The following is a 27,844-nucleotide window of genomic DNA, read 5'->3' as shown; positions in this document are numbered from 1 at the left end:
TACAGTTCTGGACCTCACAATACCAGGAAGGCATCAACACTCACATTTAGGGTTCTTCTTACTTGCATCAAGACTTCAGGACTTCTCAAATTCTTGGCTTCAGGGGCATTGCTTTGGACACCCTTACACTTCATAGCAGCAGTGTTGGCTTGATAAGCTTCCAGCTCATGACCCTGCTACATTAACATAACAAAAGTGGTTGTCTGTATTTCTTGGAAAACTTGTACTTATCTTGAGCTGTGAATGTTGTACCTGTTAATTAAAAAGTAGCAGCAGTACCTGGCAGGAAGAAGAAGTGTGCCCACGCATGATTAATGGTTTAAATTAGGCAAAACCTTCACTTTTCCTCATTTTTCTCATGACAGATGTTCATCTTCTCTTTATTTCCAATACATGTGTGTGTCTATATATATATATCTATGTGTATATATATTTATAAATATATATATAGTCATATATGTGTATACCTGTGCACATCTACACGTACACATGTCTATACATATGTACACATATACACATACATGTATACATAGAGAAAGCTAAATCTTTTCTTGCTAATTAGAGATAGGATTGATGCCTTATGTTTTAGCTTTATATTTTTCAGATTCTGTGGTGCTTTAGTGTGTAATTCTGAGCTTCATATTAGGGGACAGTAAGCTCTCTTCATAGAGGAGGGAGACAAAACAATTTCTTTTCTAGCTTGGGACCAAGGACAACTGATACAAATTTCAGGCCTAAGAGCATAAACAACAGTGCACTGAAGAGAGAAAACAAAAAGGGTGGGACTTCTTAAGCTAAAGCCATAACTGGACAATTAACTCCAATATGCAAATGGACCAGAACATATAAAAGTGGGAGACCTCATGACCAGTCATCCATTTTGTGACATCTTGGGTGTAGACCTGGCTGGGCTCTTGGACTGCCCAAGATGGATCCATTAAGGCCTTTTCATGATTACCTACGTTATTTTTAAACTCTGTCTAGCTTCTGTTTTAGGCCTAGCCTTCTTAAGGCATCAGTTTGACATTTTCATGTGAGTAAGTTTAATTTCATCCTGGTTAACCATGAATTGCTGTTTTTCCAGCGAATGACATCCAGTCCTCAAGATAGTTTTGTAAATTATTTTTTTAATGTGCAAAGTTATAACTGTTGAACTCAAAATCTGATCCACTGCAGAACTTCACATTTACTGTAGCTCTGATAAAGTTTAGGAGAAGGTCTTAATCATAGTTCATCCTGTGGAAAAGTTACTACTTTTAGATAAATAATATTTAGTTATGTCAGTGTAGGATTTTCACTGCGCATTTTTAGTTTGTTAATGGATATAACAGCATGTACAAAAATCAAATTAGTATTTCTAGTATTTTAAAAACTACATGTGCTGAAATTTCTTGGAATTCAAGGTTCAATATACTCAAGCCTCAATTAACATGAAAAAATCTTTATAATACCATAACAGCTGACACTCAGATGGTATATGTTGCATTTGATTTAGATCATGTTTTCCTCTTTAACCTGATAATGATTACTAGTGACACAATGAAACGAGGATGTTTTTAAACTGGACATGTCATTTACATTGTTTGTAGGAGGATGCCTAAAAGAAAAGATCTTGTGGTTAGAGTTCTGCAGTGAGGTTATGTCTAACAGAATCACAGAATCCTAGAATGTCCTGAGTTGGAAGGGATTCACAGGAATCATTAAAGTCTGACTCCTGGCCCTGCACAGCACACCCCAAAAATCATCCCATGTGCCTGAGAACATTTTCCAAATGCTTCTTGAGCTCTGTCAGGCTGGTGCTGTGAGCACTGCCCTGGGGAGCTGTTCCAGTGCCCAGCCACCCTTTGAGTGAAGAACTTTCTCCTGATATCCGGCCTAAACCTCCCCTGACACAGCTTCAGGCCATTCCCTCAGTTCCTGTCACTGTCACCACAGAGCAGGGATCAGTGCCTGCCCCTTTGCTTCCACTTGTGAGGGTGTTATAACTGCAGTGAGGCCTCCCATCAGTCTCAGCTGCTTCCCACACAGCTTCCCCTCCAGACCCTTCATCATCCTTCTGGCCATCATTTGGAGGCTCTCTAATGGCTTAATGTCCTTTATATACTGTGGCACCCTATCACTCGAGGTGAGGTTGCCCTGGTGCAGAGCAGAGCAGGACAATCCCCTCCCTTGTCCGGCTGGTGATGCTGTGCCTGATGCCCCAGGACAGGGCTGGCCCTCCTGGCTGCCAGGGCACTGCTGTCTCCTGTTCAACTTGGCCATCAGCCAGGAGCCCCAGATATCCTCCTGCAGTGCTGCTTTTCAGCCTCTCATTCCCCAGTCTGTCTGTACATCTAGAGTTGCCCCGTCCCAGATGCAGAATCCAACACTTCGCCTTGCTGAACTCCATGTGGTTGGAGGTTGCACATCTCTCTGATTTGTTGAGGTTTCTCTGCAAGGCCTCTCTGCCTTCGAAGGAGTCAGCAACTCCTCCCAGTTTTGCATAATTTGCAAACTCACTTAATATTCCTTTAAGTCCTGTATTCAATTAATTTATGGAGATGTTGAAGAGAACTGGACCTAAGATGAAGCCAATTCAAGTGCAATGTAATATGGAGGTGTCACAACTGGCTACAGCTTATTGACCTAGTTTAAACATGTAATCTTGCTAAAACAATCAAAGGCTGGCAATTTTTCTGCAGTATACATACATGCTTAGGAGAAAAAATACAGTTTTCAAAAAAAATGCCCTTTTCCTTCTCTGCCACTGGCAAATGAAGGAGGAGATAGAAGGTTTCAGCTTCTTTTTCAAAGGATCTCAAAGAATCTGTAGAATCTTATTTTCCTAATTTTCAGAGAATAACATTAACTTCTTCACATTTTATGCTTAACCCTCTTAGCAACAATTGGCTTTTACTCTAAAAGAAATATATCTGCAGTACCTCAGTCTATTTGGCTTTTTTCCTCCCCCATGACTTCCTTTAAAAATGGTTGAATTTAATGAGAACTCTGAAGCTTGTCCCATGGCATATTTTCACCTCTGATTATCTGAATTATACAGGCTGCTCGACAATCAGCACAGCTTTATTTTTTCCCAAAGCAAACTACTCTAGTTTTAATTGATCTTTCTTCAATCTTGTTCTAAGGAAAAGAGGAAAAATCTCTGTTACTTAATTCTTCTCATGCTCAACTGTAAACCCAAATATTTAAAATGCAAGACTCCATAAAAGATCCAAAATTGAGCAAAGGAAGGTCTAGGGTGGCTTCTCAGAAACAGATGAATTAGAAGTAAGACACAGGTTTCCTCTTCTCTACCACTACCCACATCTGAACATACAAACAACAAAAACAATGGTAAGGTAAGGAACAAAATGAGGACAAACTCAAAAAAGAGAAAAAAACCCGTGCTGGTACACAGATAAAATCAAAGACTGTTTCCTATCAAGAGTTTGTTTTGGAGTATTTATACTCATAAGTTGAATTTTTCTCTCTACTGAAATCAGTGTACTGAAATCAGAAGTTTAATTCTGATTTCAAACTAAACTGAGTTTACATCTGGAGATTCACTTTTGACTGCAAGAAACTTCATCCCAAAATTCTCAACAAAAAACCCACTCTTGGCAGTTTTTAGTAAAGTGTTAATTTATAATTGCAAGAGAATATGAGAAAGAGCACACAAAACATCAAGTACTGATTTATTTTCACACTCCAGTTCTAGAAAACCTTCCACTCTTGTTCAGGTTGAATTCTAACTCCACGGTCCAGTGACTTTGTTATACTTTTTCTAAGCTGAAAAGCCTTCTTTCTTTTGGAAGCTAGATAAAATGACCACATGTTTTCTTAATTGTTATTTTATGGAGGAAAAAAAAAAAGAGTTCTGATGCTGCTTCCCATATGTCTGTATGGATTTTTCTCTGCATTAATGAGTTCACATTCTGGAATCAGGCATCCCCGGTATCTGGTCAGATTTTGTAGCCATTAGGAATTTTTCTCCCATCTTTTATTCTGTCTCTGCAGTCCAACAAAGATTTCTGATGTGTTTTTAAAGTAAAAAAGGCCAATTTCAAGCGAATATGTTGCAAAGGTTAAAAAATGCCCCTAGAAAATTAGTAATTGCAGAATATGGATGCAATTTGCTTTAAAATGTCCTACTGGCAGCAGTTATCCTCTGCTTGGACTGAGGAGGATTCAGGGGAAGTGCCATTTTGGGTATTTATGTTGTACCATATGTTCCTTCATTGATTAATGCCTGTCTAATACAACTAGAATAAGATTGATGAAGTATCTCACAGCTGCAGCTTAACTCCACTAATTCCCAATGGAGACTTTTGATGCTGACACACACAAGTCTAGTTTATAAATACTAATGTATTTATAGGAATGTATTTTGAGATCATTATTCAGTACAGAACATTTGAAGGCAAACTATTTAATGTTTAATTCTTTGTTGGACAGTTTTACAGCTGATCTTGATTGCATTAATGCTCTTGGAAGCTTAGTTATGAAACAGAGCTCATATCTATGTTAGATTATATATGTTCATAAGTGGTCTAAGCACTGTCAGAGTGGAACAAGAGGCTAAGTGGTTAAATGGAGTTAGGCATTGTAAATTGGGTTTTCAGATCGATTCACTTGTCCTTTTTGATCTACAGGTAAGTGCCAATACCAGTTCTGAACAGTTACCTGCTCTATATTTAGAACTGCAAACTCAACTCTCATAACAAATCAATACATTAAATCAAGTAGAACTAGATAATTTTTTTTTTTTTGGCAGTAGTTGCACAATATTTTAGAAATATTTTGTCAGAGATTTTCAATATAACATTTTGCATTGATGTTTTAATGGAGCTAGCTCTGTTAAACTACTGCTCTTGAAAAGGCTATTAAGCACAACTGAGAGTAGCATACACATTGCAGAGGCCAGGCAGATTTTGGGGATGACTGGCTAAAAGTTTTGCAAATTCTATTGCAGTGAAAGGTTTTGCACATCAGATACTTTAGTTTCATGTAAGGAGGTGTTGTAGTGTGTTTTTAAGTTTCTTGTTTTGTTCCCCCATTTTATGTATTATTCCCCCCGCTGTTCTTTGTAAGATGGTTTTTCCCCCTCCAGTTTTCCCGCCACAGAGTCTTTGGCAGTTATGTTACCACGGTTACCCCTGCCCCCATTATTTGTCAATCTCCCAAGTTACATAACTGCTCCTCCCTTATCCCACCATAAAAGTAAAGTTTTCCTCCTCCCTGGGCCCAGTCAATCACCCCCCACTCCTCCCTGCTTTCGAGAACATTCTTCTCTCTGGGGGTCGTAGTTGGCTGGTGTCCCGTGGCCCCTCCTTTGTTCTATGTTTATTGGATAAGTTCTTGTGTCAGTTTTCTTATGTACCTCCCCACATGTTCCCCTTTTGATTAGCTGGGCTTCCCCTCCCGTCTCCACCCCTTCCCTGTAAAACTTTGTCTCCCCTCCGTGTTCGGGGCCATTTTGCTGTGGGTTTTTCCACGTGTTGGTTTGCCCTGTGCTGCCTGTGGGCCCTTCAATAAACTGACGTTTTACCCCCAGCAAGTGGTCGCCTCCTCTCTCGTCTCGTCCAGCGCGAACCCAAGTCCGCAATCCAGCCCAGCCCGAGGCCAGGACGCCAAGGGGGGCTGGCTTCCGATGCGCAGGGGCGTCGGCCGCTTCACCCCTTCAGCTAGCCGGACTTAGGGCCGTGAACGGCCTCGCGCAAGGAGGGTCGCATTTTCTGTAGTGAAGTGCATTCCTCTGTTTCTATGTGTCAGCATTATTGATAGGAATTTATACTGTTAAGCAGCAGCTGTAAGATAACAATTCTTATTCTAGTAGAATTCTATCATTGAAGAGGTAGTAATCAATGAAGAAATGTAAATAAGCAGTAAGTACAGACTGCAAACAGATGATTTAAGGAAAAGCAGGTTTAAGGATTTAGTGAGGGAAGAATCTGTGTAACTAAAAGGAAAATGTCAATAAATGTTATCTATTGCTTTCTCCTTAGCCAAAGAATGCATGGAAATGAAAAAAATAACACTTAGAAAGACTGGTACACTTTTGTGGAATTAATTAAGAAGGAAATGAAAGTTTTATTGCTGTGGTTTCTTTCTGTGCAGAGAATATATTGTAGAATTTCCTGGAGGATATTCACCTGTCTGATAAAGCAACTGTATTCAGACAGACATACAGTTGAAATGAAGAGGTAAATGGTAGTGGAGCAAGAGATACATAATGATATTTCTGAGGAAAGATATTTGGCATATGTTTTGTCACTTCTGTTATAAGAGCCAAATGTGGTATGCTGACCTGAAAGAGAAGATTATGTACTCCCACTGGAGTAATCACTCTGGATTTCTCAGTTATTGTTTTGAAAGGTTTTACATCTCCTGCTCTAGAGCCACATTTCACTAAGCAGGACACTGTGAGCTGACCTAATTTGACTGAGTAGGCTGCTCTTCTAACAAACTCACCAACATAAGCTGACCTAAATTACTGCGTTACTGTGGTTAAAAGGTCCCTGCATTAAATTGATTGTCCTGTTTATTTAAAAGTAAAGGGCTTTGCAAACTTTTCAGATAGACAAAACAAATGAAATTACTGTCTCACTAATTGCTATAGCATCAGCAACTTCGATATAATCATTTACATATATGAGTTTAACCCATGTTTTAAATATTGAAACAGTGAATATCATCAGGAAACTCCATATCAGGTCAGTTTTCTTCCTCCTATCTGAATAGATAGCAAAGACACACATTGTCACAGCAGTGCAGCACTGGAGGATTTCTTCATCCTCCTTGTCAAAGCATTGTGTGGTTTTGAAATGCAGAATCAACAGCATTAATCAGTAATTTTTCTCTTTTTTCCACATAGATTCCTGTCTTTGTGTAGTCAGAAAGGGGAAGCATCTCTCTGCCTCTTCAGAGGGTCTGTGACTGAGGATTGGAGAGGGCCTGAAGTTGGTCCAGTTAACCTCTTCTGTTAAAAATGTTTTTTTAAAAGTGGTAGTAGCATTGTAGTGGGAAGCTATGATTTTCTTCTTTTCAGTTCTGTAGAAGGGCAAGGAAGGATTAAGGAAGGGAGGGAATGAGTTAAGGAAAGGAATGGTTAAGGAAAGGAAAGCAAGGGCTGAGGAAGGAGATGGGAAGTGTTAAGAAAAGGAAAGGAAGGGAAGGGTTAAGGAAAGAAATTATTATGGAAAGAAATTAGTAAGGAAAGGAAGGCGAGGGCTAAGGAAGGCACAGAAAGAGAAGGGTTAAGCAAGGGAAAGGAAAGGTTAAAGAAGGGGAAGGGAGAAGGACTGTGCATCTTGCCAAGCATTAGATTTTTCCATTATCACCTGTGAGAAGTGAAACTTCTTCAAAAGACAGAGATTTTCTTATGCAATTAGGTAACTGCAGAGTGCTGATCTATGAGAAACGTGCAGACCACAATCATTCATTCCCAACACGTACAGCCAGCAGCAGGTTGCTTGCACGCTAGTGGCTCATTAGATAAAACAGTTCTAGCACATAGACCACAGGCAAAAGTGTCACGTCGCACCCACACCTATACGAACCACTTCTGCTTCTTTAGGGTAAATAAAAAAATATAGCTAGGCAAATGTTTCTTTTCAGAAATACTTTTGTTTATTTTTGCTCAACAAAACAGTCTATTGGGTAATGTGTTTAAATGAAGACATGGAACAAAACATGCTAGCAGGAGTTTCTGTATCTCTTTCAGTGTATGGAAAACCTAGCAGGAGATCTGAGTTTCTTTTCGGGTAAAAATCTGGAGCTCACTAAAATAGCAGTCACAGACTGTCCTTTCAAATGTAGTAAATTCTTGCAGCAGATTTGAAGGCACTAGATTTTTGTGGTTTTACGATAGATGGAAGCCTTTTAGAGTAAATTGCCTGACAAGCATCATTAGCAGAGCCATCAAATTCATCACTGTTTGTAGTTATTGAAATTATTCTTTTCAAATATTTTTTTGGAAAAAAAGAACACTTGGCTCCTTTCATCTTTGCCAGGACTTCATAAACTGATCCAGAGATGTGGCAATGTACTCATGACTCATAAATCTAATTTATCTTTTGGAAGACAAATTTTAAGTTTGTATGTATCAGTCCTACATATTTTTAGTAATTTGCGTGGGTAATGCAGTTGTTTGTAACAACTAAATTAGAGACCACTTTTCAAGTGCTTATATAAGAATAATAGTCCTCCTAAAAGTATTTGTTAATATTAGCTGAAGACAGAAGAAGAAAGCTACATGGATTGGGTGCTGGAAGCTGTCTTTGCCTTGCTGCTGTCTGTGATAAAATCCCTTGCACAGGAAGTCACCCCCTTGCTGCCCCGTTCCACTGCCCCCGAGCACAGGAAGCAACATTTGTGGACCTGGATCAACAACAAATCAGATATCAAGTGTATTTCTCTTTCCAAAATCTCTGTTAGGTAGACTTCCAGCCCAACTAAATAATGAGTTCAATCCAGACGAATTTGTTTCACTCTCCACAGTCCTCAGTGCTGAAATGTTTTCAGTTTCTAGCTGATGTTGAACCCTCTGTTTCATCAGCTGCCTAGTCTTACCTTGCAACAGAAAAATTCAGTGCACATGAAAGGCTGGTCATTTTTGTATTAGTAAGAGCATTATAATAGTATTCAGGATTATAATAAGCTTTTCAGGCTCTAAGTATTGGCCCCACTACATAAACAGGAAAGCATAGTTTTTGATAACTTCCTATCTGAGCACCATTTTCTCGTTTATATGTGCATATGAGTCAATTGTCAGGAAACTTCTAGATTCTGCATTTGTTTTTAAAATACCACTCTGTGACAGCATAAACCTCTGTTAGATAGCAAAGGTGCCTGGGGTAGATAGAGTGCACCTATGTGGGACCCAAAGCTGTGTATTTGTGGCAGCGAAAGAGTATGGCCAAGTGCTGTTCTGATTCACAGTACATTTTCCACACTACACTGCCTGTTGCTGGGCTTGGGTACACAGTGAAATCCAGAGCTCTCATCATGGTTTTACTTGTGTAAGCAATTTCAGAGAAAATAAAGTGAAACTGATATAAAAGTGCAAATGAAAAGTTCTCATGATCAAGAAGGCACTTTTTTTTTTGTATAGTCTTTCTGTGGTTTCAGAAAGGAGCAGAAGGAAGGATTTCTTATTGTTATTACTTTCTAAGTAATAGACTTTCCCAAATGCTGTTTGACAGCTACCATGACTTCACTGGAAATGCATATTTATTCATGTAGTGCCTCTGGCTACTAATTACTGCTAAGATTGTCATCATTAAGTCTCTATAGCACAGGAGTACAAAGTATTCCAAACCATGTGGTTCTGTTTAAATAGTGCCCTTTCCAATCTGCTTGCCTAACCAACAATTCTCAATTCCTCTTTCAAATTTTTCATCCTTTTCAGGTACTTGACTTTGATAGACAAGTGGACCAAAAAAAAAAAGGTTGCTAAATGATCAGGATGCTGGCAGGATTCATAGTTCACATTGCAGAGTGTGTTTCTTCTCTGTGAAATGAAGTTTGTGTTTACTTATCTTAAAAACCAAGATTTTGTGGGGTTTGTTATCAATAGCTCCAATCATTGTGCTGTAAGTAGCTTGAATCCACTCTGGTTTTTCAATGTGTGCTTGTGATGGTGTCTACATCCTCTGCTGTGAGGCTGAAGGTAACTGCCTCAGACTGCAGAGAGAAATCAGTACTCCTTGTGCACAGCCTAAGCCATGAGTGAGTCAACATAAAATGGGCATTTCTCAGAAATATTTTACATACATTTTCCCTTAACTGCTGAATGATAATGCACAGTATTCAATAAAACTGCCCCATGTACCCCCACAGTTCGGCAACAGGGCTGTGAAATACAAGGAACATTATTCTGTGTAAGAAACCATGAACAGGTTTTCACAAAATAGTTCCTAAAATTCAGGGACAGAAATCCATTTCTAGTTACTCAAATAATGGTCAAATACATTACTCAAGTACATTGTTACAGATAAATGTAAGGTGTTGATCATCTGTGAAAATCAAGATAAACTTTTGGTAACAAAATATTTATCATGGGAGTTTTGAAAGCTTGCTATGAAAGCACAAATCCCACTGAAATTGCTTTCCTCCCTCTCTTTTATTTTATTATTTTGAAAATATTTTACTTGAGCAGTAGTTAAACTGGATAATACCACTTGGAATTTTTTTCCCTTAATAATCAGAAAGCTGAGAAAAGTAAATGTAACAGCTGAGAAAGTGCAAAGCTGTGATTCCAGTCCATTTGCAACTCCCTTTTCCCTGCAAAGTTCACTTCACATTTACGAATGGTGAGTGCTTTAGCATGCAAAAAAGGGTATTGACAGGAGAAGCCAATTAGAGAAACATTGGCAAGCACTAAAAATGTTCACTGGAAAGTGAAATGGAGTTTCTACAGAGAATTACAACCTTACCCTGTAGAAATTACGAAAGATGTATCTGTGGTGGTGGAGGATCTCACTACACACTCCTGATTCTCAATTTTTAGAGCAGCCAGCAGTTAAAATGTCTGGTTTTCCTCCAAGTGTGGTTGAGTCCATGGAGGATGGTTTATTAAAATTTACTGGATCTGAAAGATTTAAGGAAGGGAATGCAAATGCTGAAGTTGGCCTCAGTTTGCTCAAGTGAAGGTCTGGTCACCCTGCACAGTTTCTGGGAAGGAGGGATGGCATTTTTCATGATGTATGCCTGCAGGTATTTAAGAGACATACATGTGGATTGTAGTAATATAGTTTTGTGGTGGACTTGGCAGTGCTGCACTGGTGGTTGCATTTGATCCTGGAGGCCTTCTCCAAAATAAAGCATTCTGGATTCTGTAATTCTGTGGTTCTATGATTCTGTGACATGGGGAAATGTTTGAACGCTGATATTATACTCTAGTTATTTAGTTTAGTGTACTGCTACCAGAGCAGTACAAGGCACTCTATCACCTTGCCTTCTGGCTTGCCTTGGGTCAGGTAGCAATGCTGGGTGAGAGAGCCCTTTGTCTCAGCAGCCCTGTGTCTCACCTGGCCTTTCCTACTCCTCACAGGAGCAGGAACCTCCTCTCTTCTATGCCCAGATGCAGTTTGGGTCGGTCCTTCACTGCAATGCTTGGCTCCTTCAGCCAGCTGAGCTGTGGAGAGTGGAGAGCTGAGACCCCAGAGCATCAGCTCCTCAACCCTTCCACAGTTTTCACCACTGTCTCCTTGAGAAAAGAGGTATGCACTTCATGATATGCTTTTCTACTTGATCACAGAGAGATATTAACAGTATCACTGCCCCATCCCTGAGTCAATGGTCAGGGCCATCCTTTCTACTGTACCTGCCCTTAGTACCTCACTGATCACTTGAATCTTGGGCTCTAACAAGTGTGCGTTTCAGTAGCTGCTGAAAAGCAGCTGCAAGCTGCAAGCTGTTGTGGCGTGGTTTTTCTCTTTGGCTGCTCAATATTAGAAATTTTACTTCACTCCCTAGATTTTCCCCCCCTTTTTTTTTTTCCTTTACAAGGTGAGCTGATTTGGCACAGGCTTAGTTCAGCAGAACATTTTGGCCATGAACAGAAACACCTTAACCTCAAGGCTCCATGGCAGTCATGCTTCAGCTGCTCTGAGGCCAGACTTGTGTTTGCCTTCAAAAGTGAAAGCAGGGGAGGTAGGCGTGTTTCCATGTTCAAGCAAACAAACCTCAGGCCAAGGTCACTGAAAGGTGGGGCAGCCTGCATAACCTGCAAGCAATCCATGTTTATTGCTTTTACTGACATTGCTTCCTTTTCATGAAGGAATAGGCTCATATGACTGATCAATTTCTGACTTAGTTTTTACATTTTCCTTGGCTTTTAAGGCATTTAAACCACTGTGAAGTGAAAACTTCAAGTTAAAAACTGTGTCACATACAAAACTCAGTGTCATTCCTGCAAGTCAGACAGCAGTATCTGATTTTAATTTGTGCCATGGTAGACAGTAAGAACCAGCATATGTTTTTGTCTTCCTTGTATTCATTATAGTGGAGAGAAAGCAGCTTTGTGTAGTGACAGAAAATTGTGGCAAACAGTGTGAAAGAGAGAGTACATGCAAGGATGGAAAGGGAACTGCCCGGCCCCTCTGAGGGTCTGCATGTGGCTGGCTCCTCCTGCAGCACATGCACCTCTGCTGACTACAAAGAGATCTTGCCAGCAAAGGTAATATTTGCATCCACTTGTTGGGCAGTCACTAGTGAGGTTTCCCAAGGCTCAGTACTGGTGCCAGTCCTGTTCAGTACCTTTATCAAAGATCTCAATGAGGGAACCGAGAGCACCCTCAGGCAGTTTGCAGATGGCACCAAGCTGGGTGTGAGTGCTGATCTGCTGGAGGGCAGGGGGCTCTGCAGAGGGATCTGCACAGGCTGGATCCTCGGGCCAGGGCCAATTGTGTGAGGTTCAACCAGGCCAGGTGCTGGCTCCTGTCCCTGGGTCACAGCAGCCCCTGCAGCTCCAGCTGGGACAGTGGCTGGAAAGCTGCTGAGTGGGAAAGGCCCTGGGGGTGCTGGTCAGCAGTGGCTGGACATGAGCTGGGTGTGCCCAGGGGGCCAAGGAGGCCAAGGACATCCTGAAAGTATCAGCAATGGTGTGGGCAGCAGGACCAGGGCAGTGACTGCCCCTCTGTGCTGGGCACTGCTGAGGCCACACACTGAACACTGTGCCCAGATGAGCCCCTCACAGCAAGGAAGACATTGAGGTGCTGGAGAAAGGTCTGGAGCACAAGTCTTGTGAGGAGCAGCTGAGAGAGCTGGAGATAAACATCTCATGTCACTCTCTACCACTCACTGAAAGGAGGGTGTAGCCAGGCGGAGATCAGCCCCAGTAACCAGAGAAAATGGCCTCAAGCTGTGCCAGGGGAGGCTCAGGTTGGCTATCAGGAATAATTTTTTCATGGAAAGGGTGGTTAAGCATTGGAATGGGGTGTCCAGGGCAGTGACGGAGTCAACATACTGGAGGTGTGCAAGAAACAAATTGAGGTGGTACTTGGTGCTATGGTTTAGTTGGCATGAGAGTGGTTCAGCCAAAGATTGGGGTCAGTGACCTTGGAGGTCTTTTCCAACCTTAATGATTCTGTGATTCTATAATATTGCTCAGTAAGGTGAACAGCAAACAAAAAGCTCCTTCTTGGCCTATGCTCTACCCACAGCAAGGAACAAGCCCTGTGATGCTGCAGGTGGGATCTTCCCTTAATTTACAGGAAGCCAGAGCTTCAGGGCTGGTACATTCTGCACCATGCCTCTGTACAAAGACCTAAAAATTGGTCAGGCCTTTTGTGCTCCTTCTCTCTGGGACACAGGCATTCCTGTGATGATGACACTGCACAGCTCCTGACAGACCTCTCCACAAGCACCATGATGGTCACCCATCAGAAGTTGTAAGGTGGGTAGGATGTCCCACTTCAGGCCAAATTATCCTGCTTTTGCTGCCCCTGCAGGCACTGAGAGCTGTTTTATACCACAATTTTTAACTCTCCTTTCAATTTTGTTCTTCTACTCTCTCTGCATAGGCAAGATAGCTCTTAAACTATAGTGCTAGAATTATAAAGAATAATGACCCTTTCTTTGCTCATCAGAACCACTCTGGGTAATGTGTTCCCTAATGACACAGTTTTTAACTGTGGTTATGTCTGTTCAGCCTATGCTGGACACCCCAGATAGGCAGACTGACTGAGACAGACAGAGCTGACTGCAGCTTGTAGGGAAGGTATGTGAGCAAGGCAATAACAGCTCATGGAATTAAACAATTAGTGTCCTGAATGGGCCGGACTAATATAGGTGTGCTAAGCAGCAGCCTCACATTCCCAGAAGTCAGATTTTGCATGTCATCTGATCAATGTCTGCACTCTCTCAGCCCTTTTATTAGATAAAGCTCTGAGTTCATGGGGCTAATGGTTCCAAAATGAAGTTAGGAAAGGCTGTGGACACGTAATTCAACAGGTGTTACCAGTAAATGCAGAATGAGTGTACAAGCACTAGAATGTGGAGAACTGCAGTGGCAAAAATATCCCTTCACACAAGGATTAGTGAGACTCTTACTGAGAGTATTGTGTCTGGCTCTGGACACTTCAGGAAAAAGCTGAAGGAAAATTTGGTATCAGGAAGACCTGCTTTACTGAGTAAGATGTTTAAAGCCTCACAGTTTAGTTTACGTGTTCAAAAACATGATAAAATGATAATTTGGTTGTTGACTGCAATTACCTGTGTAAGTAGGGATTTCTGACAATTTATTTTTATAAATCAAAACAGGCAGAGTCTGCTGTCTGAAAGTTGCTTAGGCAAATTTACAGGTGCACATTGATTCCTCTTTCAGATCTTGAGAAGCAGCAATGTAACAACTCAGGTATCACAATTAGAACTGATAAAGAGAGGGTGATATTCTTTGGACAATGCTGTACTGCAGGGCAGTCTGTTCTACCTTGGAGAGCCCCAGGTTACATTCAGAGCACCCAGAGGAGCCCAGCTGGTCTGGATCCAGGCAGTGAGCAGCAGTGGCGATGGAGCTGTGCTGGCACTGAGTGCTCTGAGCCCACTCTCAGCACAGTATGTTAGGGCCACCACAGCTGAGTGCTAATAATGCTGTTTAGCAACCAGCTTTCATACCTACAGGGGTACAGAACCTGAGGTGCTCTCTGTACCACCAGCCTTCCCTGGACTAAGAATATTCCTGGGCCAATTTACACACTGCATTAAAAGTTCAGCATATGTGGGAGCAGGTTTTTTGGTTTTACCATTCACTCAGTTCTTCCATTCAGATTGTATTAAATTCTCACTGAATCAGGTTATATTCTCTCCTACATTTTCCACATTGCTGTGGTGAAATTCCTTGTATATCTTTCAATATTTTCTGACATACTTTGTTGTGAAGCAAAGGCTGGAAATTCTTGCTAGTCCCATATGACTACACAGTAGAGACTCACTGTCACAGCAGTCACTCATAAAGAATTGCCATGTAGATGATAATAATAAAAACAGTGAGAATGAGAATAATAATGATAGGAATGATTATGATGACAATTATGATGATGGTAATATTATTAATAATAATAATAAAATGTCAAACAGTGTTCTGCTGTGCTATGTAGACCTGTTGGACCCCACAGCTGAAGATCCCTGTTGAGCAGACACTGTGCTCTAGATTTCAGTCCTAGGTCACTTTTCTTTTTTTTTACATCATTAACATAGACCAATTTAATCCCCTAGAGAAAGAAGGAGTAATCATCCTTGGTTTGGGGCTTTTGCTTGCTTTGATCTGCTTGGGGGAGGAGACAGTTAAAAATGAAACAAGAAATATGAAGCAATTAAGAATGTGTCCTTGGGGATTAGGGAGGTATCCATCAGGTCTACATTTTCCCTGTGACTCATCACATTTTTTTCAGTGGCTGAATAAAATTCTTTGTTCCCTGCTGTGGCAGAAGCAAGGCAAAGCACTGCCTGCTGGCCTTGTGGTGGTGGTTGTGACACCCTGCCATGGGGGACGTGGCAAGAGCAGTTCTGTCCCTGAGCTTGACTGAAGAGAAATGTGGAGCATGAGGAGCAGGGACGGATGGGAGGAATGGGAGTGAGACAGCAAATGGGTATTTTGCAGCAGGAATGTGGACAGCCAAAGGCAGCCAGGAGCAGGCTTTAACAGAGACTAACAGAAAGAGGCTTCCCAAAGGGCATGGATGGAAGAGTGGAGGCTGTTGCTGGTGGCTGGGCTGAGAGCCAGCCTGGAGATTGCTCTCTGTGTTGTCCTGGACAGCAGTGAAATCTGATGGAGTTTGTGCATTTCCAAACATGAAACCATCTCTGTGTGGCTCTTGAATGCTCTCTGTTATGACAGGATGGCAACAGATCCTCATGCCAGCTCTGCCAGATGGGGTCCTGTCACAGCCCTCTGAAAACAATGCCTTTTCTGCATATTTCTTCTCCTCACTAATCTGGCATCATGAATGGGGGAAAAATGTGTAACTATATTTCCCTGTTATGGAGATTTCCCTACCCCCACATTCATGTTTTAAAAGGAGGATAATCCTTCAACCAGATCACATCTATTTTCCCGTGGTTTACAGACATCAATCTAATGATATCTCAAACATCACTACTGTATAATTGGTACAACATAGATCGTAATTAATTTTGAACATTCAAACATCTCAGTGCATAAAACTTGGGCCAAACCAAGTCACATTAAATGCATACCTTTTTGTTACCTTTGATAATATCTGTTTACAACCAGTTGTGATTTCATTTTCTTCTCTGATTTTCTCAGTTCCTCTGCACTTAAGTTGGTTTTATAACAGGGAAGAGATTTTTAAACATATTCAAATGTAAAAGCATTTGAATTATTGCCATCCCCTGTGACATTTTGTTATCTAATATTTATGTAGTGCTTATTTGCTTAATGTAAATGCTTTATAAAAAAAATTATTCAAAATATTTTAGGGACTCTAGCCTTACCAATAAGGCTACATTAAATCACGGTATATTTAACCAGTAAATTCTGTTATCCCTGTGGCTAACAGGGAGCGTGGCTGTAGCTGCCTCCTCAGGGCTGCTTGCTGAGCCACTGGAAGACTGGGATGTGCTGAGGTGGGTGAGGAGAAGCAAAGGGAGCCTGTGCAGATATTCCAGGCTGCCTTTGGTAGCGTGATCCACACAAGTTGCTAACCAAGTCCACATTAACCTAAACAGCACAAACCTTGGTTTAGAAACCCATCATCCTCCTCAGCCCATCCCTGGAGGACTTGCCTCTCCCCAAAGGCTCTGTGGGAGCAGGATCAGGACCGGGACATGCTGGGGTTGGCACCTGAGGGCTGCAGCACAAAACCCATGGAAGCAGACATGGGCAGGGTCAGCCTCTCACCAGGGCAGCTCAGAGCCACTGTCCTTTCCCCCCACCCCGCCTGTGCCAGCTCCCCGGGGCCATGGGCATCCTGCCCTTGCCTCAGCACCTGCACTCCACCCCGGCTGCTCTCCCTGACGCTTCAGTCCCCGCTGTTGTGCCCCACAGCTGCAGGAGCACGGCGGGCAGCACTGGCACACTGGAACCTGCACCTGCCCAGGTGGGGAAGGGCAGCAGGGAGAGTGGCAGCACCTCCAGGGCACAATAAACATAAATGTTACAAGCACTATTTCAGGTTCCTCTTGCTCTTTCCCTCATGCCACCAACCTCAGCTTCCTCAAGATTTTTTCTGTCCATCTGTTCTGCTTTTCAGGGACACGCCTCTGTTTGCTCCTTCCCTTTTTCCTCTTTGCTGAGGTCTACACCTGTTTTTCATCTGAAGCTTACAAAAGAGTTCACTTCTGAGTCATGTACTAGTCATATATTGGATTTGTGCCTCCTACATTCTCTTGGCTTTTATTTCTGGAATGGGGTCCGCATGCAGGAAGGCTATGGTGAGATATTAAATATACAAAAGCAACCACAGCTGGTGTGGACAGATTCTTAAAGAAAGAATTCAGATTAAACCAAATCAGTTTTTAGTAGTTCACATTTTGAAACTAGAGGCAATTCTAAAACCAAATTAATTAAGAAGAATGAAAATCCAAAACTTTAATTTAAAAGTTGCAGGTGTCAGAATAAAGCATTTTACAGAATTAAGATACATGCACAAAATGCCTCATTGTCACCAAAATGACTGGGGTTTGGCCCAGCATTGTGTCTGAAAAATGTATATGAGCAAGTACAGATGTTCTCCTACCAGATCTCAAAATTGAGTAACAATACATCTTGCAGATGTTCTTTTAGACCTAAAACAAATAATATCTAAACAATTTAAGCTTTCATGTCTTTATTCTTTAACTCTGGTTATTGTAGAGGACACTTGAAAATAATATCCTGAGCAACCTGGAGACTTAACAACCAGCAAGCAAATAAAAGAAGTACAGACCTATTAATATGACTGTTCTTGTTTCTGCTGTTGCTGTATCTGTTACATAAGGAGAGGAGAAAAAAGTTCACTTTTTGCAGCCTGTCCTGTTGTTTTTAGTCTGATCTCAGAATACTTAAATGCCTGACCAAAGTGCACATTAGTTCCTCCTTCTTTACACTTTAACCAGCAGTGGTTTTTTCCAGCTTATGTGTATTTCTCCCTGAATATAACAGTTGTCCTTGTTATTATGGTGCCAATTTATGAGTCCTGAGGAAGTTCAAAGCAATTTTAAGTGGCAAAACCTCAAAGACAGTTCAGAAAAATTTTTACAATTTTCTTCTCTTTGTCACACAAGGATCCATTCTTCAGAACCATATGGTGACCAACTGTGTATCTTCCACCCTGCATTGCTCTTACACTTTGCAGGCCAAAATAATTTGGTGAAAAGTGAAACTCATCTTGCAGAGTAAATCCATTTAATCTCAGGGTTTTGTTCTTCACCCAAGGCTTCAATTATGCTCATGACTGGGTTGCCTTAAGCAAGACTGGCTCCCACATACTCCTGCTCTTGGGCCAGCAGCACAATTCTTAGAGCAGCCCGAGGGTAACCCAGAGACCTTCAGCTGAGGAACTGCTGAGACATGCCCCTGCCAGGGAGAAGATACATGCAACAAGGTTTGTGAAGCAGGTAAGGGCAAGAAGTGTCAGGAAGGAACAACAACAAAGATTCTATACCTTCCCTTCCCTTCCCTTCCCTTCCCTTCCCTTCCCTTCCCTTCCCTTCCCTTCCCTTCCCTTCCCTTCCCTTCCCTTCCCTTCCCTTTTTATTTTTTATGTAGGAGTCCAGAAGTCCTCCTCTTCACATCTGAAGCTGGCTGGAAGATTTCAGGCTCCTGGCGTATCTGGTTAAAAAGTAAAAGTCAAAGAATGAAGTCTGAGCATGTACATAACACAAGTTCTAACGAGAGTCTGTGGCACATTGAGGTAGTTCTTTACCAGCCCAGGGAACAGAGGAGGCCCCGTGCCCCAGAGAGGGCCAAGAGGCTCCACAGCTCCTGCCAGCCACGACCACCCTGGGAAAAGCTCCAGCTGCCCCCACAGCCAGTCCCAGCTTGGACCATGGGTGCTCGTGGATATCTAACCAGGACAGACCACTGAGCTCCTCAAACACAAGGATGTCTGTATCCTCCATCCGTAAGGATACACATGTCCTGTCTTCCTGTCTCCAGACCTGCACAGTGGGATGTGTCTGGAGGATCCACTCTACTCATCTCTCACAGAGGTCATGGGAATTCCCTGAACTGGAGCCTTTGGAAAGTGTTGTTGATAGAAGGAAGGGATTTATTCACTTCATCTTTCTAAACAGATACTGATAGCAGATTTAAATTTAGCATGCATGCAGAAACCTTTGGCAAGTTTTGGAGCCAAAGCAGAATCAAAAAATACTTTTGTATCCTAAGGAAGAAAAAAACCCAAACAGAAAGGAACAAACAGTATAAGAAGCAAAGATGGATGACAACTTGTGGATGACTTGCCTGGTTAGTAAATAGCTGCAATGAGAGTGATAATCCAAGAAAGCTCTGGAGGATGTGTAGGGGTCAGCAGAAAGTGCTGAGGAGCCAATACACTGTATGGACAGCCCACAGTCATGCACCACAGGGCACTGAAAAACTTCCTTCTCATAGTCACGGAGGTTGTAACCTAGACTTCACTAATGGCTAAAAATGTAAGAGAGCACACAGTGATTCAGAAGCTCCAAAGCAGACTGTTGGGACCCAAAGAGGGCTGGCATACCAAAGAAGCACAGGTACATTTTTGCTGGACCTTCAAAAGTTACCTTTAGGTTTAAACTGGAGAGAGCTTTTGTTGTGAGTTGGTGTTGTTGATGGTAGGTTGTTGGGGGTTTTTGTGGAACCTTCAGTGAGAAGGCAGAAGCAGTGTAAATTATTGCAAGGGAAAAGTAATCAATCTTTCTTTTGGCCTCTTCTGGGTACTAACCTTCAGCTGTCCTAAGATTTAGACTCACAGATTTCATTTCCTGTGTCCCAGACGTTAGAGAAAGGCAACAGGGTGAGACAAATAGACTCAAATATCTCCTAGAAATGAAACAGTTTCTGAAGCAAAGGTACAGAACTAAAACAAAATGTACTTTTGCTTCAGGGTATTCTCAATACTAGGGTTTTTTTCTTTTCATTGTGGTCCCTCATTTCCCCACCCAGACAAAATGCAGCCATGACAACATGGAAATCCCCTGAGCAGCACAGCTCTGATAATAAGATTATTCATGTTCAACAAAAATATTATGTCTGAAAAGACTTTTTCTTTTAGTTTGCTCGAACTGAAACAGGAAAAAAGAAAAAAAAAGATCAAAGTGATAGCCCACTCAATTATAAACAAGACAAATTTAAAGTGAGAAGGTGTAATTTCTGCACAGTGACCAATTTGCACAGGAGAGCCTTTCTTTAATGACATTTCTGGGTGAAAATGAGATAGAAATTACCTTGAGGGCTTTTAGAATAATATGTGAAGGAAGATTATTAAGAAAAGTGTTGAAATTCTCAAGTAGTCTTTTCCGAAGCAAGCAAGGTATAAGAAATCACCAGGACTTAGGTATAAGAAACCACCAGGACTCAATGTCACTAATTCAAGTCTGGCTGCAACGTACTTTGGTCCAGCACAGAAAACTTGAGCATGAGAGATGAGTACAGGGAGCTGCTGAAGTCCCCTCAGCTGACTCAGAGAGAAGGAATTTATTGAAGGGATACCAGGTCAGTTTAGCAGTGACACAAGTAGCTCTGTAACAGGAGTCAAGCTCTTGAGTGAGGGTCGGTCAGCCCATGGTGGTGCCACCTCCAGTGGCTCCTGCACATGTCCGGCTCCTGCTTTGTGTGGGTGCCCAGGCAGGTCCCTCTCCTGCTGGAGGCATTGTAGAGCTCTCCTGAGCAGACACCTAGCCAGCCTCCCCCTGGGCTCTCCCTTAATTCAGTGGAGAGAAATAAATGCATTTAGGGGTTTAGATTTCATCTTTTTTATGTCTGTGTTAGGACGAGATGGAGCTGCTCCTCCCCGGCCAGAGAGCAGCGAAGCAAGGGGAGCCCTGACTCAGCATGCACCCCTGGGAGGCTGCCAGGGAGCCCAGCCCGCCCTGCCGAGCCTGCCCAGGCCCAGGGCAGCTCCAGGCAGCGCTGTGGGGAGCCCCAGGGAGGAGCCATCAGCAGGGCTGGACACAAAGTTGGGAGATCTTCCAGTCAGCCTCGCCGAACTCCTGTGGAAAGGGAGACATTTCTTCCTCTTAAAACTGGGCAAGGGAGTCCAGAAACTGTGCCTTGGCTACCCAGTGCCCCTTGCCTAGGGCAGTGAGAGACACTGCAGGTCAGTGCTTGATGTCCTGGAAAGAAGGAATCTTTTCTAGCTATGAGACCTGAGCTTTCTTCACTCTGGTGAGCATTTTCAATTATTTCCTTGCAAACAAAAAAGCTGATGTTGCTTCCATGTTAAGTCTCCTCATTATAGTGTCATAATTTTTCTGTTTGCTTGGGCATTTTTACAAACGTTGCCCTCAGCTTCCTTTACACCTCCAACCTGAAGCTTTTTTTGGTGCAGCCAGGGCTGTGCCAGAGTTTGCTCTTCTGTTTCAGGCCCTCAGCTCACCTGTAGTTAGCCACATCAGTCAGGCCCTGTGCACGGCCTTGCTTTGCACTCTGGCGTGCGTCGGTGGATTCAGCCACAGAAAGGGTGCAAAGGAAATATCTAACACCTCTTTATCTTTCACTTTCCACCATTGCTTTGTCCAAAGCCCAAAAAAATGTGAGATTTGCCACTTTGCTCTCAGGAGCCAGGTTTTGCAGAATTAGCCCTTTAAACCACAGGTTCTTCTGGGTCAGCATTGCCTCATGCAGGACTTCACAGAATCACCACAGGTTTGGGGTTGAAAGGGACCTTTGAAGATTCCCTTGTTCCAAACCCCCTGACAGGTACACGGGCACCTTCCACCAGACCACATTACTCAAAGCTGGCCTTGAACACTTCCAGTGATGGGGCAGACACAGCTTCTCCGCTGTGTCAATCTTAATCTGCCCTCTTTTATTTTAAAAACTTTTCTCCTTTCTCACTACAGGCCTTGGTAAATGATTTCTCCCTATCTTTCTTATTAGCATCCTTTACATACTGAAAGGCCATGATAAAATCTTTGCAGAGCCTTCTCTTCTGTGGGATGAACAACCCCAGCTCCCTCAGCCTGTCTGCGCAGCAGGTGTGTTCCAGCCCTCTCCTCATCTTGCTGTCTTCCTCTGGCCTTGTCTGTGTCCATTCTGTTGGGGCTGAATGAGTGCTCCAGATAGGGTCTCACAAGAGTAAAGAATCTGTCTGTGCAGCAGGTGTGTTCCAGCCTTCTCCTCAACTTGCTGTCTTGCCTTGATTCAATATGTCTGTGTCCTTTTTATGCTGAGGGTGAATGGACTGCTCAAGTAGGATCTCACAACATTAAGGAATCACCTGCTGCAGTGCTGCTTTTGATTCTGGTGGTCAGAGAGACAGAAGAAATCACACCTAATGTTTCATACCAGGAATATTTTTCTCCCTTGGACCTATGCACCTCTCTTGGGAGCAAAGTGGATGCCAGGACTAAACCAAGCTCTCAGGGAACCTGCAGCAGGAGTCCCACCAGCCGAGTCAGGAGCACTGTCGGTGGAACGTGCTCCCTTCCCCTCTGGGCCTCCCCGGGCTTGCCCACACGAGCTGATCCAGAAGGTGCTCAGTCCAGGAGCGGGAAGCAGTTTCACAGTAAAAGCTCAGCACTTATCTGTGCTTTGGCTTCCTGCCCGCTGCCACCAGCCTGGCTGTGCGTAGGCATGTTTACATTTCCCCTGGCGAGGTGCAGGCAGGCTGGGGCTATAAAGCAGCGGCGCGGGGCTCTCGCACACACACCCCCTGTGCACACATGCAGCGTGCTCAGGATGACACAGCCCACCACCGTGCTGAGCATTTTCGCCATGTTCCTCCACACCACTTTTGGGGAAAGTGGTTGCACCTCAGCAGACGGTGATGGTGAGTCATTTCATCTTCATCTTTCCACTCACGTATGATCTTGAAAAACCTCAGTTAAGAGATCCAGAATGCAACTGTGTGATTAAATACATTTGTGTTTTAACTTCCAGTCTCTCTTTAGTGCCAGTGCCTGAGGGGGAGCTGGGGGATGCCTATTTAGTTTAATCCCCAAATCTGCTGTCCTTGTAACATTCTAATCCACATGAAGTAAGGGAGCCCATAACTGTATGCACAGGGCATGCAGTCCCAGACCTGTTAATCCTTGTTGTAGCTAGTGCTCGTGTGGGGACTTACACCTGGAAACAGGGATAACCTCACCCTTCTGCAGCCCATGGTCACTCTGAGCTGCTACTAGAGAGGGGTGAGGTTCTGCCTTCTTTTGCTCTTGCCAGTGTCCTCCAAATAAAACGTTTTGATGTAACTCAAACTTGGCCCAAACTGTTCCACTTCAAAAGCCAGACTTTTACATTTTCTTTTAGCAGTTTCATCAGCTGTACATGGGATATAGTGCCAGTCTCCCTTGTAGCATGGCTGATGAAGCAACTCAGCTAGGGGGTTCTCACAGCGCATCACTAACAGCATTCATGCTCTGCTCAGCAAATAATTCTAAATTAACAACACTTTAAATTCAGCCTTGTTGTAGACTTTATGATCTCATTTAGGGGAGTGAAAAGTATTTAGCAGCATCAAGATGAAAAACATAAATAAGCAGAATATAAAAACAAAATAAGCAGCAATAAAACCACTGTTTCAGGCTGCTATTCATTTTCTCAACAAGGAGATGAAAAGTTTGATTTAGAGATTCAGTCCCAATCTGCTAAACACTTATTTCTCTGATACTTAAACAAACAGCAGTGACAAGAATTTGTGCACTATGCCTGAAGTATATGGGCTATCACTCAGCCATTGGTAGGTTAGAGCTCCATTGTCTGGGAAGAAAAGAGTTTTCATTTTTGGGAGGAGAATGGTTGTGTTTTTAGGCTCTCTCTCCGTTAGAGAATCTCATTTTTCCTTGGGTGTTATTTATTTTAACACATGTATCTGGGCAGTTGTACATACATATGTACATAGACAGAACATGCATGATGAGTTTTTTCATTAAAAGAAAACAGGCACTGGCTCAGAACTGCATCTAACCACCCTGGGGTTTTTATTTGTCATTTATTTGTATAACTGGCAGCTGTTTAGAGCCAGCTTTGGAAATCAGCTATGGTGATGAATGTTCAATGCCAGAGATTTATTGTTGGTTTTGCTGAAATCTTCAGGGCTTCCAAAATCAGATACGATCAGACCTTTGCTTGTTTTGTCCCTAACATGAGTAAATCATTATTTCCTTATACTTGAAGACAGATTCAGAATATCCCCACTGTGCAATTAGCAGCTTTTATGACTTCTTTATGAATCTCCTGTGTTTGGCCAACAAACTAAGTAGTCTGGGGTAAAATGACCCGTGATAGATATTTGACTCTCACTCTTTGCGTCTCTGACTTGCCCTGGCTCCTTACTAAGTGCCAGTAGCCAACTTAGGCATGAAGTTGCCCTTATGGGCACTTTTATGGGCAGAGGAGGGAAGAGCTAATTGCAGCACTTGCCTCCATCTCCTCCTCTCTTCTGAGCATCAGGCTGCCTCCCAGCTGCTGTCCCCCAGCCAGGAAGAAGCGGTGGAGGCCCCCAAAAGCCTCAGGGAGCTCCAGGCAGAGCCAAGGAGGGGCAGGCAGGGAGGGTGCAGATGGCCCGGGAGGCTCATGGGCACAGCACCCTCAGTGGTTCTGCTACCCACACTTGTAGGGTTTGTCCAACCCATCTAAGCTATTGTGATAAAACAGATTCTGCCTGAATCACATCAATGCTAGAGTCTCACACTGCTCTGTCCATGGGGACAGCAGTGCTTAGCTGTGCCCCTGGTGTCACGCCTTGCTGTCAGTCCTGGTGGCTCCAGAGCATGAAGCTGGAGGATGTGAGGATGTCCTTGGCCTCTGCTAACACCCTGCACTTCCTAAAGGCTCCTGAGATTCCTGCTGTGGTTTGGACCATCCTGCTGGATGCTGTCCAAACCCAAGAGAGAACCATTTCTGTGAAGGACCTGCCATGACTGTAGCTATGAGGCAGTTTCTATCCCAGTTTAGAATCGCTCCTTCCCAAGCCCTGCCTTGATATCAGCAGAGCCAGGTTCATGGCTCTGCCTGGTCTGCACTTCTCAAGGCAAATATTACAACAGTCTTGTAAATTTTTAATTCACTGAACAGTCCTTAGCAGAATGAGTCATGTCAGACTCACAAAACCATTCACGTAGCAAACACATTTGTGCGTGGTGGTTCTGAGGTTTAGGGCAGAAGTGAGGCTGAGACTGTGTGCATGCTTATGTCAGACAAAAAAATTAGTCAGCCCATGTAAAAACCATAGCAGAAATAGCATTTCAAGTTGCTTACTTAACACTGTTCCTGAGGTTTAATTATCATGCATTCTATGGTTATTATGTTATTTCCATGAATAAGGAACCATATAATCACAATGTGAATGTTCAGTGTCTAAGTGGTAAGGTCAGCTCTCCTTCACTGTGTTGGTTAAACCTTGAATGCTTGTTTGAACTACAAGACTAAACCTTTTCTTCTTTTCATTTTGCAACCAAACTGATAGGGAATGAATTCAAATTTCTGTAACTTTTCAGCAAATCGATAGTGAATAGCTGAAATTTTTTTTGATAAGCCATTTATTGTCAGGTTTTTAAGTTGATGCAAAAATCTGGTGTATACAGTTTGCATTTACAGAGATCACCAAGCAGTCATATAGAAAGGCAGATTAGTCATCCTAACCTTTAAGTCTTAACATTGCCTTGAGTATAAAGCAAGTCTCCTGGCAATTGCAAGTAAAAAAAAGTAAAATCTTAAAGAGAGGCTTAGAAAATGACATATCTGTGCATGTCAGTTTTGGATGTATATATCTGTATAAAATACGGTGCGTTGTTTTCCATTTTAAACAGATTCATTTCAGCTTACTTGGTATCCCCCAGATTTTGAATACACATATTTTTATGCACACACTTTTACCCACAAATATGCAACTGTATGTGGTACATATTCCTGCATGAGCATGTCTGCCCTTATGGCACAGGGCTGCACTGGACAAGACTCTCACCTCTGTGAAATTGCTGCAGAACTTGTTTCAGAGTTGGGCTGATCTCTGTGTCTCTGTCTTGAATGTGATGGTTAAATACAGCAGCTGTATTTCTGTGTCTCTGTGTGTCTGTGTCTGTCTGTGTCTGCATTTCTGTCTCTGTCTCTGCCTCTGTGCTGCACAGGTTCTCCCCTCAAAGCAGCAACACTGCTAGAGGACACTGCATTTGTGTTCCTTCAGGGAGATCTGCGCTCCCTGAGCTGTGCTGAGAAGACCAGTAGTAATTTCTTAGCATAATTGCTCATGGTGACAAATGGGCACTAAATATTAGGGCATGGGGGAGAGATCTCCCTGAGGGTTCTGGATTAGTGCAGCTTCAGATGCTCCCACCTCATCACAGATGCTGGTGGCAGCAGGCCCCTTCCCAGCCTCTGCCTGCACTGCTTTCTTGTGTTTCTCTGCATTTCTGCCTGACTTCTGGACTTCTCTTACTCAAAGTCTGACTGCAGATGCAAGAGTTGGCCATCATGTTCTCCAGGACATTTTCTCCAGAAAATTTCCATTGGAAATTTTTCAACAGGCATTTCCCCACTGTGTTTGTGAGTTCTGAGTCACTGACACCCCACAGCAGATAGCAATTGGACAAGGAGGAACAGTTTTAAATGTCAGAAGGGGAGTTTCAATTAGATGACAGGAAGAAACTCTATATATAGTGAAGCTCTGGAATGAGCTGCCACAAGAAGTTGTGGATGCCTCATCCCTGGAAGGGTTCAGGGCCAGTTTGGATGAGCTCCTGAGCAAACTGATCTGTGGGTATCATTCCTGCTCATGCTGGATAAAGCTAAAAGATCTTTAAGATCCCTACCAACCCAAAACTTTCTTTGATTCTGTGATTCTTTTTCTCACTGGATCAGGTGTCCTATATGGCAAGGACCTGTCCGAGTAGCAGAGGATGGAGCAGGGGATCGAGCATAATCCCTTGACTCGGGAAAGAGGTTTATGTACCCTTAACCATTGGTGAAAGGAGTCAGAGGCATTCCTGCCCTTAGGATCCATTCTAGGGCTGATAACAATAACCCTTTCCCTATCCACTTGGCGATAGTGGGTGAGCTTTCATCAAATGAGGCTAAACTGGCATTTTCTGCCAGAAGGGACTTCTCTCAGAAGCGTCATTTTTTACATCACTGGCCTCAAACATGCCAAGTGTAGGTTTTTAAAATTATGCTTTTACTCAAATCATGATTGTGTTATTAGTCATTGAAGCAAATTTGCAGGAAGCCATGCATTCTGGCAGAAAGTCTAAGATTTCCCTCCTGAGCCCAAATTCGTGACATTTCAAAAAGCTTTCCAGTACAACCAAAATGTGGCTTAGCCGCCTCATGGCACCAAAATATTCTTGCGTGTGGGTGGACTTGGTTGGCATGAAGGGAGAGCAATCTTGAAAGGTGCAAATGTCTTTTAACTTCGTTTTGGACAAGGTTTCTCTGATTCTTACAAAACAGGTGGGTTCAGCCTCTTTCTTTCAGGCAACCACATAAAGAAACAACCTCCTATACAATGGAGCTGCAAATCAAATACACTCACAGGTTTACTGCAGTAACATCTTGTGAATATCTCCTTAGGGACTCTCGGGGATGACGAACCAGACAATTTTGACATTGATTGCTTCAGCCAGCTGGAAATTAAGGACTCCTTCAGCAGCCTGACCTGCAATTTCACCGAGCTGTCTCCTTACAACACTAACTACACCCTGTCTCTGTGGTAAGTGCTGTCAGTCTGTCCCTTGTTAAATAACATGCAGGGAAACAGGGGCAGCAAAGCTAGACAAAATC

At 42.9% G+C, this 27,844-nt stretch overlaps 1 protein-coding gene across 1 annotated transcript in view; it reads left to right on the top strand.

Annotated features, from left to right (window-relative positions):
• SPEF2 (sperm flagellar 2) overlaps positions 1-27,844 on the top strand; it is a 116,405-nt gene that overhangs the window by 78,949 nt on the left and 9,612 nt on the right. Inside the window, exon 28 of the mRNA XM_054283437.1 lies at positions 27,635-27,773. Within this exon, the coding sequence (XP_054139412.1) occupies positions 27,635-27,773 (139 nt within the window). The remainder of the gene's footprint in view (positions 1-27,634; positions 27,774-27,844) is intronic.

Source organism: Melozone crissalis, unplaced genomic scaffold, assembly GCF_028551555.1.
Source record: "Melozone crissalis strain CALT ecotype California unplaced genomic scaffold, PUWL_Pcris_2 ptg000036l_1, whole genome shotgun sequence".
Taxonomy (NCBI): domain Eukaryota; kingdom Metazoa; phylum Chordata; class Aves; order Passeriformes; family Passerellidae; genus Melozone; species Melozone crissalis.
Note: the sequence above shows the minus strand (reverse complement) of the source record. Positions and strands in the feature narration are given on the sequence as shown.